Source organism: Ammodytes marinus, assembly GCF_949987685.1.
Source record: "Ammodytes marinus genome assembly, chromosome: 7".
NCBI classification, from domain to species: domain Eukaryota; kingdom Metazoa; phylum Chordata; class Actinopteri; order Uranoscopiformes; family Ammodytidae; genus Ammodytes; species Ammodytes marinus.
The window spans coordinates 32,409,079-32,423,612 of NC_137211.1; the positions used below are offsets into that span (position 1 = coordinate 32,409,079).

General features: G+C 41.7%; 1 protein-coding gene across 2 annotated transcripts in view; it reads right to left on the minus strand.

Moving 5' to 3' along the window:
* The window catches only part of agrn (agrin), a 502,577-nt gene that overhangs the window by 40,438 nt on the left and 447,605 nt on the right, over positions 1–14,534 (minus strand). For both annotated transcript variants that reach the window (XM_080031352.1, XM_080031351.1), the window contains exons 20-22: positions 9,626–9,753; positions 4,142–4,256; positions 2,145–2,264 (exon numbers count right to left, since the gene is read on the minus strand). In XM_080031352.1, the coding sequence (XP_079887478.1) occupies positions 2,145–2,264; positions 4,142–4,256; positions 9,626–9,753 (363 nt within the window). The remainder of the gene's footprint in view (positions 1–2,144; positions 2,265–4,141; positions 4,257–9,625; positions 9,754–14,534) is intronic.

Below are 14,534 nucleotides of genomic sequence, written 5' to 3' on the forward strand. Positions count from 1 at the left end.
ATTTCCTGATGATTTTACGTTTGACCGATCATTTATCTGATCAGTAGCCTTGTTCTCAGCCCTCGGTCCGTTCATATAGGCGGCCACCTTACACATCGTGACATGCTCTACATTCAGATTAATAAACCTATTTGTATTGTATGCTTTTTAACGTCTGTGCCACTGAACAGATTAATGTCAGGTGGATTCATGTAACGCTGCGGCTGCACGCGATTGTTACTGTTCACTTGTGCGATCCTAAAGTCACAGACGAGCCTCGTTAAATAGCCTAATATGAATATAAAAATTATATAATAATTTAAACTGTGATCACTTGAGGAAAATGGATCTGGTAATAAATCAATCAGGCTCTTCAATGGAAACTGTCACCTTATGTGTCAGACGTTAATGTCTTTCACTCCCCATTTAAAAGAAGCGACAGTCTGTTTACTGCACAGTGGGCTATTAGGCTATAGCTTCCCAACATATTATACAGCGAATATAAAACACTGTCAGAAATGCTGTGCCGCGCCAGCTTTATTACTTTACTGCTGATATGCGTAACTTTTTAAAATAAACTATGGCTTCTCATACGGAAGCGAAATGATTGCTCAGTTTTTTTCTGAATTGCCGAGGAGATTAGATCAGAGTTATGTGACAATATCCCCGTTAATTCTTCTCCATAGGCTACCATAAACTCATTCGTTAATATTTCTAACTCCAGTGGGAGTAGCGGAGAAGTTTTTTTTTTTTTTTTTTGAGAAGTGGAGAAGTGGGAGGATCACGCATTAGTTTCTTCTGTTTCCATGGTGAATCATGTTATCAGCGATCCATTGACGATGGCTTTTATGCACACGCTCCACCCAGAGTGAACACGCTCAGAGTTGATTGACCCAACGCTGATCCACTGTTCTGTAACCGAAAACCCAGAGTTACTCATCAACCCTGCGCTCTGAGTTGACCAACTCAGAGCGCAGGTTTAAACTCAGAGTATGTAAAACCAGCTACCTGAAATAGGCCCCTGAGCTACTTAGCTCACCACAATGACACTTTATAACTTGCCACTTTATACTAGTCGACATCTGGATAAAAATGTCTGTTTACATTTTACATTTATTTAGTTTTGTATTTAGGTCTCTGCTCTCCTTGTGTTCCTCTTATACACTTACTTCTTATTATCACTATTATTATTATTATTATTATTATTATTATTATAATAATAATTATTATTATTATTATTAATATTATTATTATTATTATTATTATTATTATTATTATTATTATTATTATTATTATTTTATTTTTATTTATTTTTATTATTATTATTTAAGTCTTACGCTTCTTATTGCACTGTTGGAGGAGCCCAAGACTAAAGAATTTCATTGCCAGCGACTGCTCTGTAATTGTTGTGCATATGACAATAAAACCATCTTGAATCTTGAATCTTGAATCCCATTATGACATCATAAGAGGAGAGAACTGAGACTGGCGTTTTTGAACACAGGTTTTCAGAACGGAGGAGGTGGAGAAAAAGAGAGAGGGTTGGTTTTTCTCAAAGCTTTTAAAGTCTGTAGTCAGACCGAGGACCCACATGAATGTTGAAATACCATTGAAAAGTTCCTTTTGCATAAGAGGTGAGATCAGTAAAAAAAAAGAAGAATAAGAAATGAATCTTAATAGGCATATGATAGTGGATATACAGCACAGTACATACAGTACAGTACATATGTGGTGCAGAAGTACGGACACTAATGTAATGTATAGTTGTACAACATGTCCATGAATCGCTTATCTCAAACTATTTTTAGAAGGAAATGTGAATGTAACAGTAGTACTAAATATCTCTTACTTATTTCTTTGTTTTATTGACAATGTCGAAGTATTAGTTTGTTCCCTGGTTGCTATTATTATTTTGATCTTTTGTGTTGACCCAAAGAAGAAGAATTCTAATCCTACAGTAATAACTAATGTGTATCTTTAATTAAAACAATTAAAAGAAAACTAGAAAAAGACATTTTCACAAGTAGCAGTCTTGAAATTTCCTTTTCAGCACCTGTAAAACTTTTTTATAAATCACTTCATGAATAACTTGAAACTCCTTTTTCAGTTTTCATTAATCCCCCCGGCCCCCACACACTCCAGTTAAGTCCACACACTATATTTACCGTAATTAGTGAAGCGAATATTCTCGTCCTCTGGCTTCTTCACCACGATGCCGGTGTCTTTGGAGGCCTTGAGCTGTTTGAGCAGAGCTCCTTCCATGTCCTCCACTGTGTATCTGGTATCTACAATAAACAAGAGGCACAAGCAGTGAGGACAGGCCCTCACATTGAAACACAGCCCCCTGTATCTATAGAGGAACAGTGGATATAAGACAAAGCCTAGGTAGAACAGGTGGAGGCTCTCCAGGGAACACTTGTCCTCCGCCCGCCACTTGTCACGCTTTCTCTCCAGATGAATGGCTCTCATAACGTTTGACGCAGATGTTGTCTTTACTGGCAGCACTTAAAAGCCCCCCGTCACCCCTATGAAGGTGTGAAGGACGCTAATCCACGCTCATAAAATACACTAAAGGAGCTATACAGCCCATGACCGCTATGGAAAATCATATTTACATCTGAATTCCTCATCAGGAAGATACAATACATGCGAGACCTGGATTAAATAATGACCGTTCAGTACTATATAAGTGTGGACATTTTCTATCAGTGTCTGTGATTACACCGTTGAACACTTTAGTAACGTACACTTACTTTGTTTGCCACTATCAGTTTTAGAGATACAGCAGGTTTCAGTCATACAGTATTTTGAGCTTTGATGGGCACACTGGTATGTTTCTACGTCTAACAAATTGTTCCCTTAATTGTAAAGGGTTGATGCTAAGAGGAACAGGATAAAACGTATTATGCTCGTTTAAAAAAAAGAAAGTATAACTGCAAGCAACTCAAAAGGTTGGAATTGAGAAAAAAAGATAGAAAAACGATGAAAAAAATGGTATACCTTTGACAAAGAGATCCTCTAACGCCTCGTTTCCACATAACCTACGTATGTCACTCGTGTCCGTTTTACGGAAGGTGCTAGTGTCCAGCGGAAGGAAATCTGGGCGTCTGTGTCTCTGGCGATGCCACAGCGATCGCGGGCACTCTCACTTGTGTCATTAAACTAATAAATCTGACTGTATTTCATATCAAACGGACACAGATGATGACTGTAGGCCTATTTAATATCAAACTGATAAAAAAAACGATCCGACTGTTACATATATATAAAGTATTTAATATTTTAGCAGAATAACATTCACTCTGATTCACAAAGTGTTCAAACTATATGAACAAGTAGCCTACTTTTTAATCATCCAACTGACTTGACAATCAACATTAACTGAGTGGAAGGACATCGCATGTAAGCTAACCTAGCAAAACTTCCATACGGTCTCTCCGTTATCCACGTAAAAAGTTAAATTATTTGAACGTATATAATACGGATACCGGACAGAAACAGGACAGACATATTATGGAGGGGAGGAGTTTCGGAGGCAAAACGGACATTACAGAGAATCACAGGAATGAGTGGACTTTCAGTCGGCTCCGGTTGGATCGCATACGAGAATGTACATATGTGGAAACGAGGCGTAAATGTTATTATAATAATAATCTACTTCAGAATCATTTAGAAATTCCTAAGATTTTTCTTTTGAAAACAATCCTGGAAATGTTTAATACAGGGTAAATGTAACAAATGTCAAGTGAAGCATGACTACTGGAGTCATGTCCTTTTAGATTGTTGCTATCGTGCCCCTACTATATAGGCAAGAATACATTTGAGTTTGCTGACACACTTAAAGTGGTTATGTTGCTTTTAGTTAAAACATTTTTTTATGGAACATAAAAATAAAAATATCCAAAGATATTATGCAGAGAACGAGTAATAGAAAATGTCTGAAACTACTCAGAAAATTGTGATATGATGGCTGATTCTGCTTAAAAAAATATTTGGGTCTTCTTTGGCCATCTCGGTTTTAAAACTAGTGAGTCTTTTTTAGATCTCCAAAAGCCGAAACCCAAAAAGAGAAAAAATGGTAACAAACCATAATTCATTCTAACCTCATATTTCTCTATAAGTGAATCATTATTTAGTTTGTTTCCTCATAAAAATATCTCACCTGGTCTGAAGTGGGCCTCCACAAAGGCCAGGATGGAGTTGCTAGGCGCCAGGTTACGGACACGAACGCTCATGAAGTCTTTACGTACCTCCGACTTCCTGAACAGCTCATTGAGCTGAGAATCAGAGAGAGAGAGAGAGAGAGAGAGAGAGAGAGAGAGAGAGAGAGAGAGAGAGAGAGAGAGAGAGAGAGAGAGAGAGAGAGAGAGAGAGAGAGAGAGAGAGAGAGAGAGAGAGAGGGGAAGACATGATAATTGAGGCTGGTAATGAGCTCCATGCTATCATAGCAGCGAGTCTAATTCCAGAAGACTGTAGGCCTACTCTATCTCCAAGGAAGAAGGACTGCTTCTCAAATTGGGTTGCAGAGAAGAAACCTATCGGGTGGGGGAGCACAAATTGACATTTAGCTGGCGCCGTGGCATTAATTATAGGGAGAAGTTTTCTGGAGAGATAAATGCCGTGCTACGCTGACATGTGCTCCTGATTGGTTTAGCTGCTGATGCCCTCCATGTGAGCAAGTTGTTACAGCCAAAAGCAAGGAGGAATCACTTAAGTGTTCTTTGAACAAACTGTGAAAATCTGGTCCAATATGTTATCTTAAAATTGGAAAATGTTCACACTAGAATAAAAAATAAACAAGTTACACCATACCCTACTTTATTTTTCCCCCACAATTGTGTTCCCCTTGGTGTGTTGGGAGATGATTAACATTCACCCACACCAAAGTAACAAGGAACTAGAAGAAAATGTGCTGGTCCTCATTTCAGCCGCTAGAATGACATGAGACACAGGGCCTGCTAACCCACTTGACTGGAGAGTCCCCCTGAGTGGCCTATTCCATTCTATCTACTGAGCGCTCCTTCACACTCTCCATCTGCACCTCACTACAGTCATCATTGCCCACTCAATCCCCCGCTTATGTGTCGTTTTCATATGAGAGAAAGATTCCTCTTGTGGCACATTTTGAAACTACTAGTCATTCTAATCATTTTGTACAAATCAGTTATACGTTGGCTTCACTTAGTCTTGAAAAGTGGTGGAGACACCTTTTTTTTTAGATACAAAACAACTAGTAGTAAAGTAGACTTACTATTTTTTTTAACAACAGCTGTAGACACAGGATTTACAATATCACGCTACAATCGAATCATAACCTTTAAAGCAATATTAACATATGTAGGCATAGGCTACTTAATATTGGAGCTTCAGAGACATTGTGTCCTGCATTATGGTGACTTTGGAATCAAACTTAAATAACAACAAAATACGTTTACTTTACAGCATTTTGATGTCAAATAACCAAAGTGAATAATCTATTACTATCTGTCTATTACGTCTATTATCATTAGCATTATTAGATGTCTATTACATCTATGTCTTTGTGCACTCTTTTTTTTCAGAACTTGTTCAACTGTCGGTGAATCTCAATTCAGGGGTTACAGCCTACGAAGGCTGCATTTGAAGACCGATTGCGTCATAGCGGCGCGCAAAGGCTTGTTCCATTAGCAAGGCTCCTTCATATGCGGCCGAGAAATGCAGCCTTCGCTTCACGGTTTTGAAGGCTGCAACAGATGGATCCTTCGCGGCCCAACATATCCCAAGATTCATTGCGTTTTTTTCAGAGATGGCATAAAATAAAAAATAACAAAACAGCAACGTGTTGCTCCATCTTCTTAACTTTTATCTTCCTTTCTTTTTTTCTTGTACTTTTTTTTCTTTTCGTGTAGTAGGCAACTTCTTTTTCTTTTTTCCTCCGTTGACAGGGCTGTCTCCTTTGGCAGCAACCAGGGTTGCTAGGCATCACAGGAGCGGCGAGTCGTCACGCAAACTGGAAATGCTCGTAAACGGAGACCTGCGGAGACCGTCTCGTTTAACAACGCTCGTTCGGCCTTCGAATCGGCCTTCACAGGCTATAGCCTTCATAGACCGCGTAGGACGCGGTCTCTGGATTGGGATCCAGCTTGTGATGTGTTGTGGCTTGATTGCTTGTGTGTGCCTGCTGTTTGTTCATCTACACACTCTTGTGCTCAGTGTGTGTGTGTGTGTGTGTGTGTATGGCTGCTGACAAGTGACACACCAGGCTTCAGAGACACACACAGGCTAAGAGCCCCCCCCCCCTCCCAACCACACACACACACACACACACACACACACACACACACACACACACACACACACACACACACACACACACACACACACACACACACACACACACACACACACACACACACACACACACACACACACACACACACACACACACACACACACACACACACACACACACACACACACACAAATGATGTAGTAGAGTTGGTCCCCGTGGGGGCTAGTGACACTGATTCACCAGCTGGTACATGTGTGCTGTGTATGCAGACACACACACAGCCCCGTCTCATCAGAGGAGCGAGGCTCTGGCTTGACAGAGGCACTTGTTCAAAGATCTAAGCTCCACAGAGGAAAAACAGCCATACGCCCAGGCCAAACTGTATTTACTGTTCCTATGTGCCTCCAGGTAACAGCAACATGCGTCTTGACCATCTGACATCTTAGACTCATAAGGACAGGAGTCTACATGAATAATGCATTACATGAAACACCATATGAATAATCTGCTGCATCGTTTGAAATGAAGAGCTCCAGCCAATTCTGTCAAAATGCTTCAAATAATCAGTGGTGTATGTGAGGAAAATCCTAGTCTATAAACCAGCAGAGTTCTTATTTTGTCAAAAATTGTTTGAAAAAAAATCACTGAACCACCAATTTTTTTATAATGAGTAAATAATCAAGTGTCACCACTGTAGTCTTAATTAGCCGTTAGGCGTCAGCGCTCTCTTAGTGCATTCACACCAGCCTCCATCAGAGGTGTCCCAATGTACAAGACATCACTTGGCCATTCTGCTTTCAGTAACACTTTTAACAGAGGAGTTAAACAATGGCTACAATCAAAACAACAGTGCTCACACAAATAACTTACAACTGCTAATTATATGATTAAGCCGCCTTTGCTTTATAGATCATGTATATATTTGAATATATATTGCTTTTTTCCTAAGTTATTGTTTTTCTTTCTATTATTGGTTGTTTTCTTTTAAAAGCTTCTTGTGGACAGGTGTTGAGAACTAGCATGGATGCTAAAACACTTCAACAATGCATCTGGTTGGTCCATTTTCTTCTGATCGACCTACATGGGTAAAAAAATTCAAAGGTAGTATTCAATCACCAGATGCCTTCCTGGAGGTCACCTGATATAACACTTTGCCAGAATGCTTCTTTTATTAAAAATATAATAACAGTCAGGCTATGTAGTGTCCCTGCGATATGATGTATGCTCCTCCCTGACTGCAGCTAGCAAATGTGTTAGTTAAGTTAAGTTAAGTTAAGTTAGTTAAGTTAAGTTAAGTTAAGTTAGTTAAGTTAAGTTACTTTATTAGTCAATGGTTGGTTACATTGAAATTTGTGTTTTCGCATATCCCCTCTCAAGTTACCACACTTCGGAGGGGGTCAGAGCGCAGGGTCAGCTGCAGTACAGCGCCCCTGGAGCAGTTTTGGGGTTAAGTGTCTTGCTCAAGGACACAATGGTAGAGATGGTGGGCACCGTAGACGCAATACCAGCCTCTGCTAGTTTTACAACTAACACCCTCAGTGTTTTCATCATTGATATTTTTTCTAAGATGCCTGACTAGATAAATCACTCAGTCCCAGTGTATTACTCAGCAGCTTCAGGCATGTCAGGTCTGTACAACCTGTCATGGAGCCCAGCACAAGCAGAGTGTTAGTGCTCCTTTCTACTTGGTTTCAGAAGCTTTACCAATGTCAACATGAAAATGATTTGGGGGAAATAAAAAAAATTAAATAAAAAGGGAAACTGTGTGACTCAAGCTGAAAAATGCCCACTGTTTCCACAGTGAATACTTGCAGTAGTTGCTTGAGAACAACCTATTACCGTAATGGAGATTTTTTTTTTATGTTTGACCATTTTAACACAACGATATGACATGTTTTACATTATAAAGTTGATACTAAAAAACATTCCTTGTTTAAAGCGGCTACAAGTAACATTTAAATACCTTTTAAACAGCATCATGTTTCCTCTGATAATCATAAATGACCTTTAACAGCAAACGAGACCATCAGTGCAAAGAAAGATGTTTTTATATAGTTTTTATTACTGCTTTTGGTCTGGTCGCACACCCAGTCCGATTTTCGGTTCGCTCGTGCAGGCTCTATGGTCACATATCCGTATTGGTCGCAGATTTCAGTGTGGCGCTGCAACGCGATTTGAGAAGCCTATCCCCTCCAGGTGAGGGAAGGGGAGCGGGAGCCTTGTTTGAGACAGTTATTTGTCGTCATAATGACTGATAACGGGGCTGAACGGGGCTGAACCATCAAAGAAAAAAAAGAGAATGCAATGAAGAAAAGCTAAAAGGGAGAGTGATATAGGCTATGGGCGGGACGAGGGCGTTGCCAAGCAACGTGTATACAATTTCACGAGAGCGAAACTAGACTGCAGTGTAACTGCCGTCTCTTGTTCATTCGCTTTCTGTGAGGACACGTAATCTTTCAGTTCCGTGAGAGAGAGTAGTTAGGTGACGCTGCTGCATCAACTCATTGCAATCAGGTGTGTGTAGCACTGACTGGCATTAGTTGATGCAGTGTCAAAACCACTATCACGGAGCCGAAAAGAGTCCTCACACTTTCAACACACGGACATGCACTATATTGCGCCCTTCTCAGTTCACACTCGCACGCCTGGCACGAGCTAGAAAACAGCTTTGCGACAGCAGGCGTCGTAAAAATACTACCGCTTTTGTCCAAAGGGGACGACAACGTGCAATGTTACTCGTAGTGGCTTTAAGGACTGCCCTCTGAGGGTGGATGGTTGGGACCCCTGCAGTCACAGTAAAGATAGGTTGTCTTAGAAACAATTAGCCCTCTTGTCTAGACCGCAAGCGTCTCGTTTTTTCACTCGCCGAAACACTCATTCTCTGCAGCTGTCACTGAATCGTTATTTATTTATTCTTTCACCGGCTCAGTGAAGCTTGCACATCAGCTGTGTTCCAAATCTCTGTTTCACTCGTAAACTGAGTTTTCAAATATATCCAACCTGGGGGGCGTTTATTTAAAGCCCTGTATCCCACTGTTCTCAGGTTGAGGGGAGGCCAATTATCTCACTCCAATGCACTTTTCTGATTGAAAAATAGTATCACAAATAGTCGAATCTGGGGATTGAACAGGCAGATCCGATTGATCTGAGAAAATCCAGAGTTTGAGAGCAAATTTGCTCTGCTTTTGGTGGGCACCCAAGTGCGATTGCTTTGTTTTTACCTGCACAAACGAACCGTAACAAAGGTGGAAACAAACCAATGGAACCAAACGTGGCAGGTGTGAATGCTGCCTAAAACGCTTCACAGAGCTAGGGGAACAGTGGATGTGGTGACGGTTGATGTGGTGTGGATTGGTCTGCTCCTACAAGACTTACTGCACTCTCTATGCTGCGGGCCGTCTCTCCAAACAGCTCCGACTTGGGGTCCTCCATCTCAGGGGTGTAGAAGACATCCTGGCCCTCCACCTGGTCCAGGTGCAGGAAGCCGCTGAACCTCATGGTGGCTGGAAGGAGAGGAGGACACACAATGTGATACTGTGACACCACAGCTCAAACCTTCCTCCACACTCAGTCCCTGCTGCATTCACACATACAGTGCTCAGTTTGGGGTTAGTGCCAGTTTAAGGGTTAGTGATGGGTTGTGTGTTTGGTGTATGGAGGTTAGTGGGCTCATTTGCTGATTGTGTGGGGGTTTAAAAAGGCTAAGGATTGGTCATCAAAAGTTGAACATAGGTGGTGGAGGTCGTGGTGGATGAAGAAGTGGACTGTGAGATGTGAGAGGAACAAAGAAGAGAGGGAAAGGGTTGAGATGGAAATATGGGCCAGTTTTACCAGACCGAGACTCCTCCCAAAAGCTGGCTGAGGCCTGGAAGGCTGGGTAAAAAGATACCAAGTTAGACAGACAGACACACACACACGAAGGATAAACAACATACAGTCTAAAGAGGAAACAGCACACGGCCACTGGTGAGACCAGGGTGATCCCGTATGGGCTTCACAGTAGTTTCTCTCCCGCAGATCAGTCTGGTATTTCTCCAATCTCCATAGGGGAGGAGCCCGGCCCCGTCTGTTAGTGGAAGGCAGCCCCTGATTGGTTCATGTAGTCATCAATCTAGCCTTCAGTCAGACCGGACCCTCCCCACTTTCCATCTGTTAGTGGAAGGCAGCCCCTGATTGGTTCATGTAGTCATCAATCTAGCCTTCAGTCAGACCGGACCCTCCCCACTTTCCATCTGTTAGTGGAAGGCAGCACCTGATTGGTTCTTGTAGTCATTGATGTCAACATGGAGCGACAAATAAGCTTGAGAGATATGGCTGGTCTCACAGAGCTAGATTGACAACTACACCAACTGAACCCGGGCCCTGATCCAAGCGTTTTTGACCAGCTCCTCTCCACGGAGATTGGAGAAAGTGCAGACTGAGAAACGAATGTGACGCTCGCACAAGCTCAGGCTGTTCTCAGCAGGCTACAGCAGGCAAAAGTGTCTTCTTCAGCGAGAAAGAGAGAAAGTCTTCCTTTTGCAATCTTGAGGGGTTGGGTTGGCCCACATTTATTAACATCATATATTGTTTCTTCACACTGCTGCCAGACAGGAGAGGGCTTGAAGCAAAGCTAAAAGAGGAGGGAATGTGTATGTTTGTGTGTGTGTGTGTGTGTGTGTGTGTGTGTGTGTGTGTGTGTGTGTGTGTGTGTGTGTGTGTGTGTGTGTGTGTGTGAGGTTAAGAATGTAGGAACATGTGTGACGCTGTGTGCCAGGCTTGCACGCAGCTTGTAATCAGCAGAACAAATTGCCCAAATCAATCATGGCCGCCCCTGCCTGAGCAGCGGCAGAGAGAGCACTTGTATGATTATCGTGAAAGATAGGTATAATTGTCTCTTTAATGCCGACAGACCGCTGACTGACACAGGCCTGGTTACAATTGCATGAAAAGGACGGCAGACATCCCCATCCTCTTTAAAGTATTTTCACTCCCGGCAGGCATGGATTGGGATGTTACACACATACAGTAGATACAGAGGCATAGGGTTTGGGTGAGGTTGGGCACATACAAAAATGGGGAAGACAAGAAGGAGTGGGGAACAGCGAGAGCCATCTGACTTTTTAATCTGCAGAAAAGACAAACATCATAGCGGGTGATTTTCCAGTCCATTGCCGTGACGGGCATAAAGAGAGGATGGAAGGGAATGATAGAAGGACACATGGAGCTATCAGATTCTAGTGAACTGTAAAATGGAATGTGTTTGTCAGACTTCCAGGAGCATATGGAAGAGTTTACAGTAGCTGGAGCTTAGCGTGCCATTAACTTTCCACATGAGCATTAGTCGCTCATTAGCTCTGAAGTCATATGAATGCTATTGCCTTGTTGAAATGTAACATATGGAGGGCCAGGGAGTGGTTGTTTTGAACACCACATTAAGCTAAGGAAGCAATGTTGCACTAAATCCTTTTTGGCCACTGAGTTCTCAGAGGAAGACGTGTCAATATCGGGGCTAATAAACCCCAAACTATCCCCCTTGGTTGGATACTTTGAAATCTAAAAAAGAGATTAAATAAATGTTTTGTAATTGGCTGGAACAAATGTTTTAAGACATACTTAACCAAGGTCTGACACACACTGTCAAGCTTTACAACAGAATATTCTACAACAAAAGTCTCAACCTTGAGCCACTATTTGGTGTCTCAATAAAATGTGAAGATTGGAACAGCAAAACAACCAGTTATTTGGTTTTGAGAAAGCTGGGGCACACATCAATAAACCGGACCGGCCTGTGAGAAATTCTTCATGAGGTACGTGTCATTTTAAGTTTAATGAGCGGCGGATCGGCTAAACCCTCCTCCGGAAGAGAAAATAGATCCAGCTGATCAATCAGCAATCGAGCCAGCTGCTTTTATTGGTAACGCTTGAGCTGAACTAAGTATTGAACGTGGTTGTGCCGTCATTGTTGGCTTACAACTGAAATGTGTTACATGTCAAATGTGTTGCACATGGTTCTATTGTCGTCACCTCGTTCTATTGATTCACATATTAAGAACATGCTGTGGGTGGTGTAAGTCATTGTTGGCTTACAACTGAAATGTGTTACATGTCAAATGTGTTGCACATGGTTCTATTGTCGTCACCTCGTTCTATTGATTCACATATTAAGAACATGCTGTGGGTGGTGTAGCGCAGAAGCTGTTTTATTGGGGACCTTGAGCCGGAGGCAAAGGTTGGTGATTGCCTTGGGACCAGAACTACCAGGGGTCCCATGAAACACCCAACCAAACTGACAGTTAAGATGTTTACTCTTTATTAATTAAAGGTGCACAATGTAACTTTGGTTGTGTCAGAGAAGTGAACATTTTCAAAAGTATAAAAAATATGATCATTGGAACACTGCTTGAAATGAGAAAGCTTCCTGAAAAGTTACTGTTTCACTGTTGTTGCTTACAGCAGCAGGGCACACAGTTTGGTTTACAATCATACGTTTGGTTCCAGGTACCTCAAAAAATTATTTTGTTTCGATTTAAGGTGATGATTTTTAATTATTCAATACTAAGAATTACATGTAGAGAAATGTTTTGTAAACTAACTGCAGGCTCTATGAATTTAAACATGAATGAATGCCTGTAATTTAAGTATAACAATTAGTGTTGCTGACGCAGCACGACCCCCGCCCCCACTACAATGGACTACTCCATGAGTGCATCTACTGAGGTGATTCACGGTGAGTGATCAGGGAGAGAATAATCAAACCATAGATATAGAACAGTAAATATCGCGTTCGGCAGGACAATAAAGTAGGCTACATTATTTTTAATTTTTTGATTTTTTAAATTTGAGTTGAAGATCTAGCCTACTAGACTAAACAATGCTGAATGATGCATGGGTCAGCTTAAATGAAATGTAATAATGAGAACATCAGATACGTAGAGCCCCATGCCTGTGTTTGCCTCGGGCCCCCCAATTGCTAAATAAAGTCTTGAACATGCCAGCCAAATGTAACTTTGCACACTATTTTGTGGCCTCAGCTCTTCCAAGTCATGACCTGGGAACTCCCACGGGAGCCGCAGAGAATCTCTCCTATCACAATCAGACAGGCTAACACAGAGGGGACAAAGAGGGGGCACAATTCAACTGAGGGATGGAGGGAGGGAGAGATATATAGAGAAACAAAGGGGAGAGAGCAGCCCTTTATCTTTATGAAGTCAGGCTGGCAGAAAGCACTGATTGGTACAACAGCGCTAGCCTGCCTGTGCTAGTCTCTCCCCCACTCAACTCCACAGAGGAATGAACTGATGCAAGACTGGCTCCAGATTGACTGAGTTGAGGCAGAGAAAATAGTGAGATATAGCCTGGGAGGGAGATACCCAACAGTGGCACTGCCTGATGAAGGGAAGAGTATGTGTGTGTGTGTGTGTGTGTGTGTGTGTGTGTGTGTGTGTGTGTGTGTGTGTGTGTGTGTGTGTGTGTGTGTGTGTGTGTGTGTGTGTTGTGTGTGTGTGTGTGTTTGAGGGAGGGGGTGGGGGGTGTTAAAACGAGGCTGGAGATTACTAGAAAGAAGGTGGAGGAAGTCAGAATAAAACGGTATACTGATGATTATTTATAAGCCAAAGGCACAGGCACCCTGAATTATGATGCAGATTCCTGTATTAAGCCAAACCTAGGCTGTGTTTTCACCCTGGATATTTTAACGTGCACAAACAGTACGGAGAGGAAGCGGATCATGAGGAGACTGATTTTTAAAAAAAAGCATTCTCCAGAATTACGGACTCAACCTTCAACCTTACTGTTTCTGTATTTTTTTGTACACTTTTTATTCCCTGACACCTGCCTGATGATTTACATATAAGGGCGGTGATTCATGCGAGCACTGCAGCAGAAAAAAAGGGCCACCTGTTCATCTCGTTATTTAAAGCAGATGGCACAAAATCGCTTTCCCTGGGTAAACATTACATTTGAAAAAATATTGTGTTGATTCTCAATGTGTCAACAAATTATTGGTATTAAAAAAAAAATAGGAGGATAAAGATTAGATGGAAAAGAGACAACCAGTGAGTGCCTGTGTCTGCTTTTAAGACTGTGGTTGTTGAGTGTTTTTTTTCAATGATTACAAAGTATTTGTACATTTAATTTGTCAAAATCAGGGTTTCGTTGTAATCCTAGATAAATGCAAGTGGTGTAGTAGAAACTAATGCATCCCTAGGAACAAGTGTCACTTTCTCAAAAAGAAAAAAATAAATCTTAATGGAGACTGAGCTAATGTGAAAGAGAAGCAGAAGCTACCTCCAGGATGGAATGA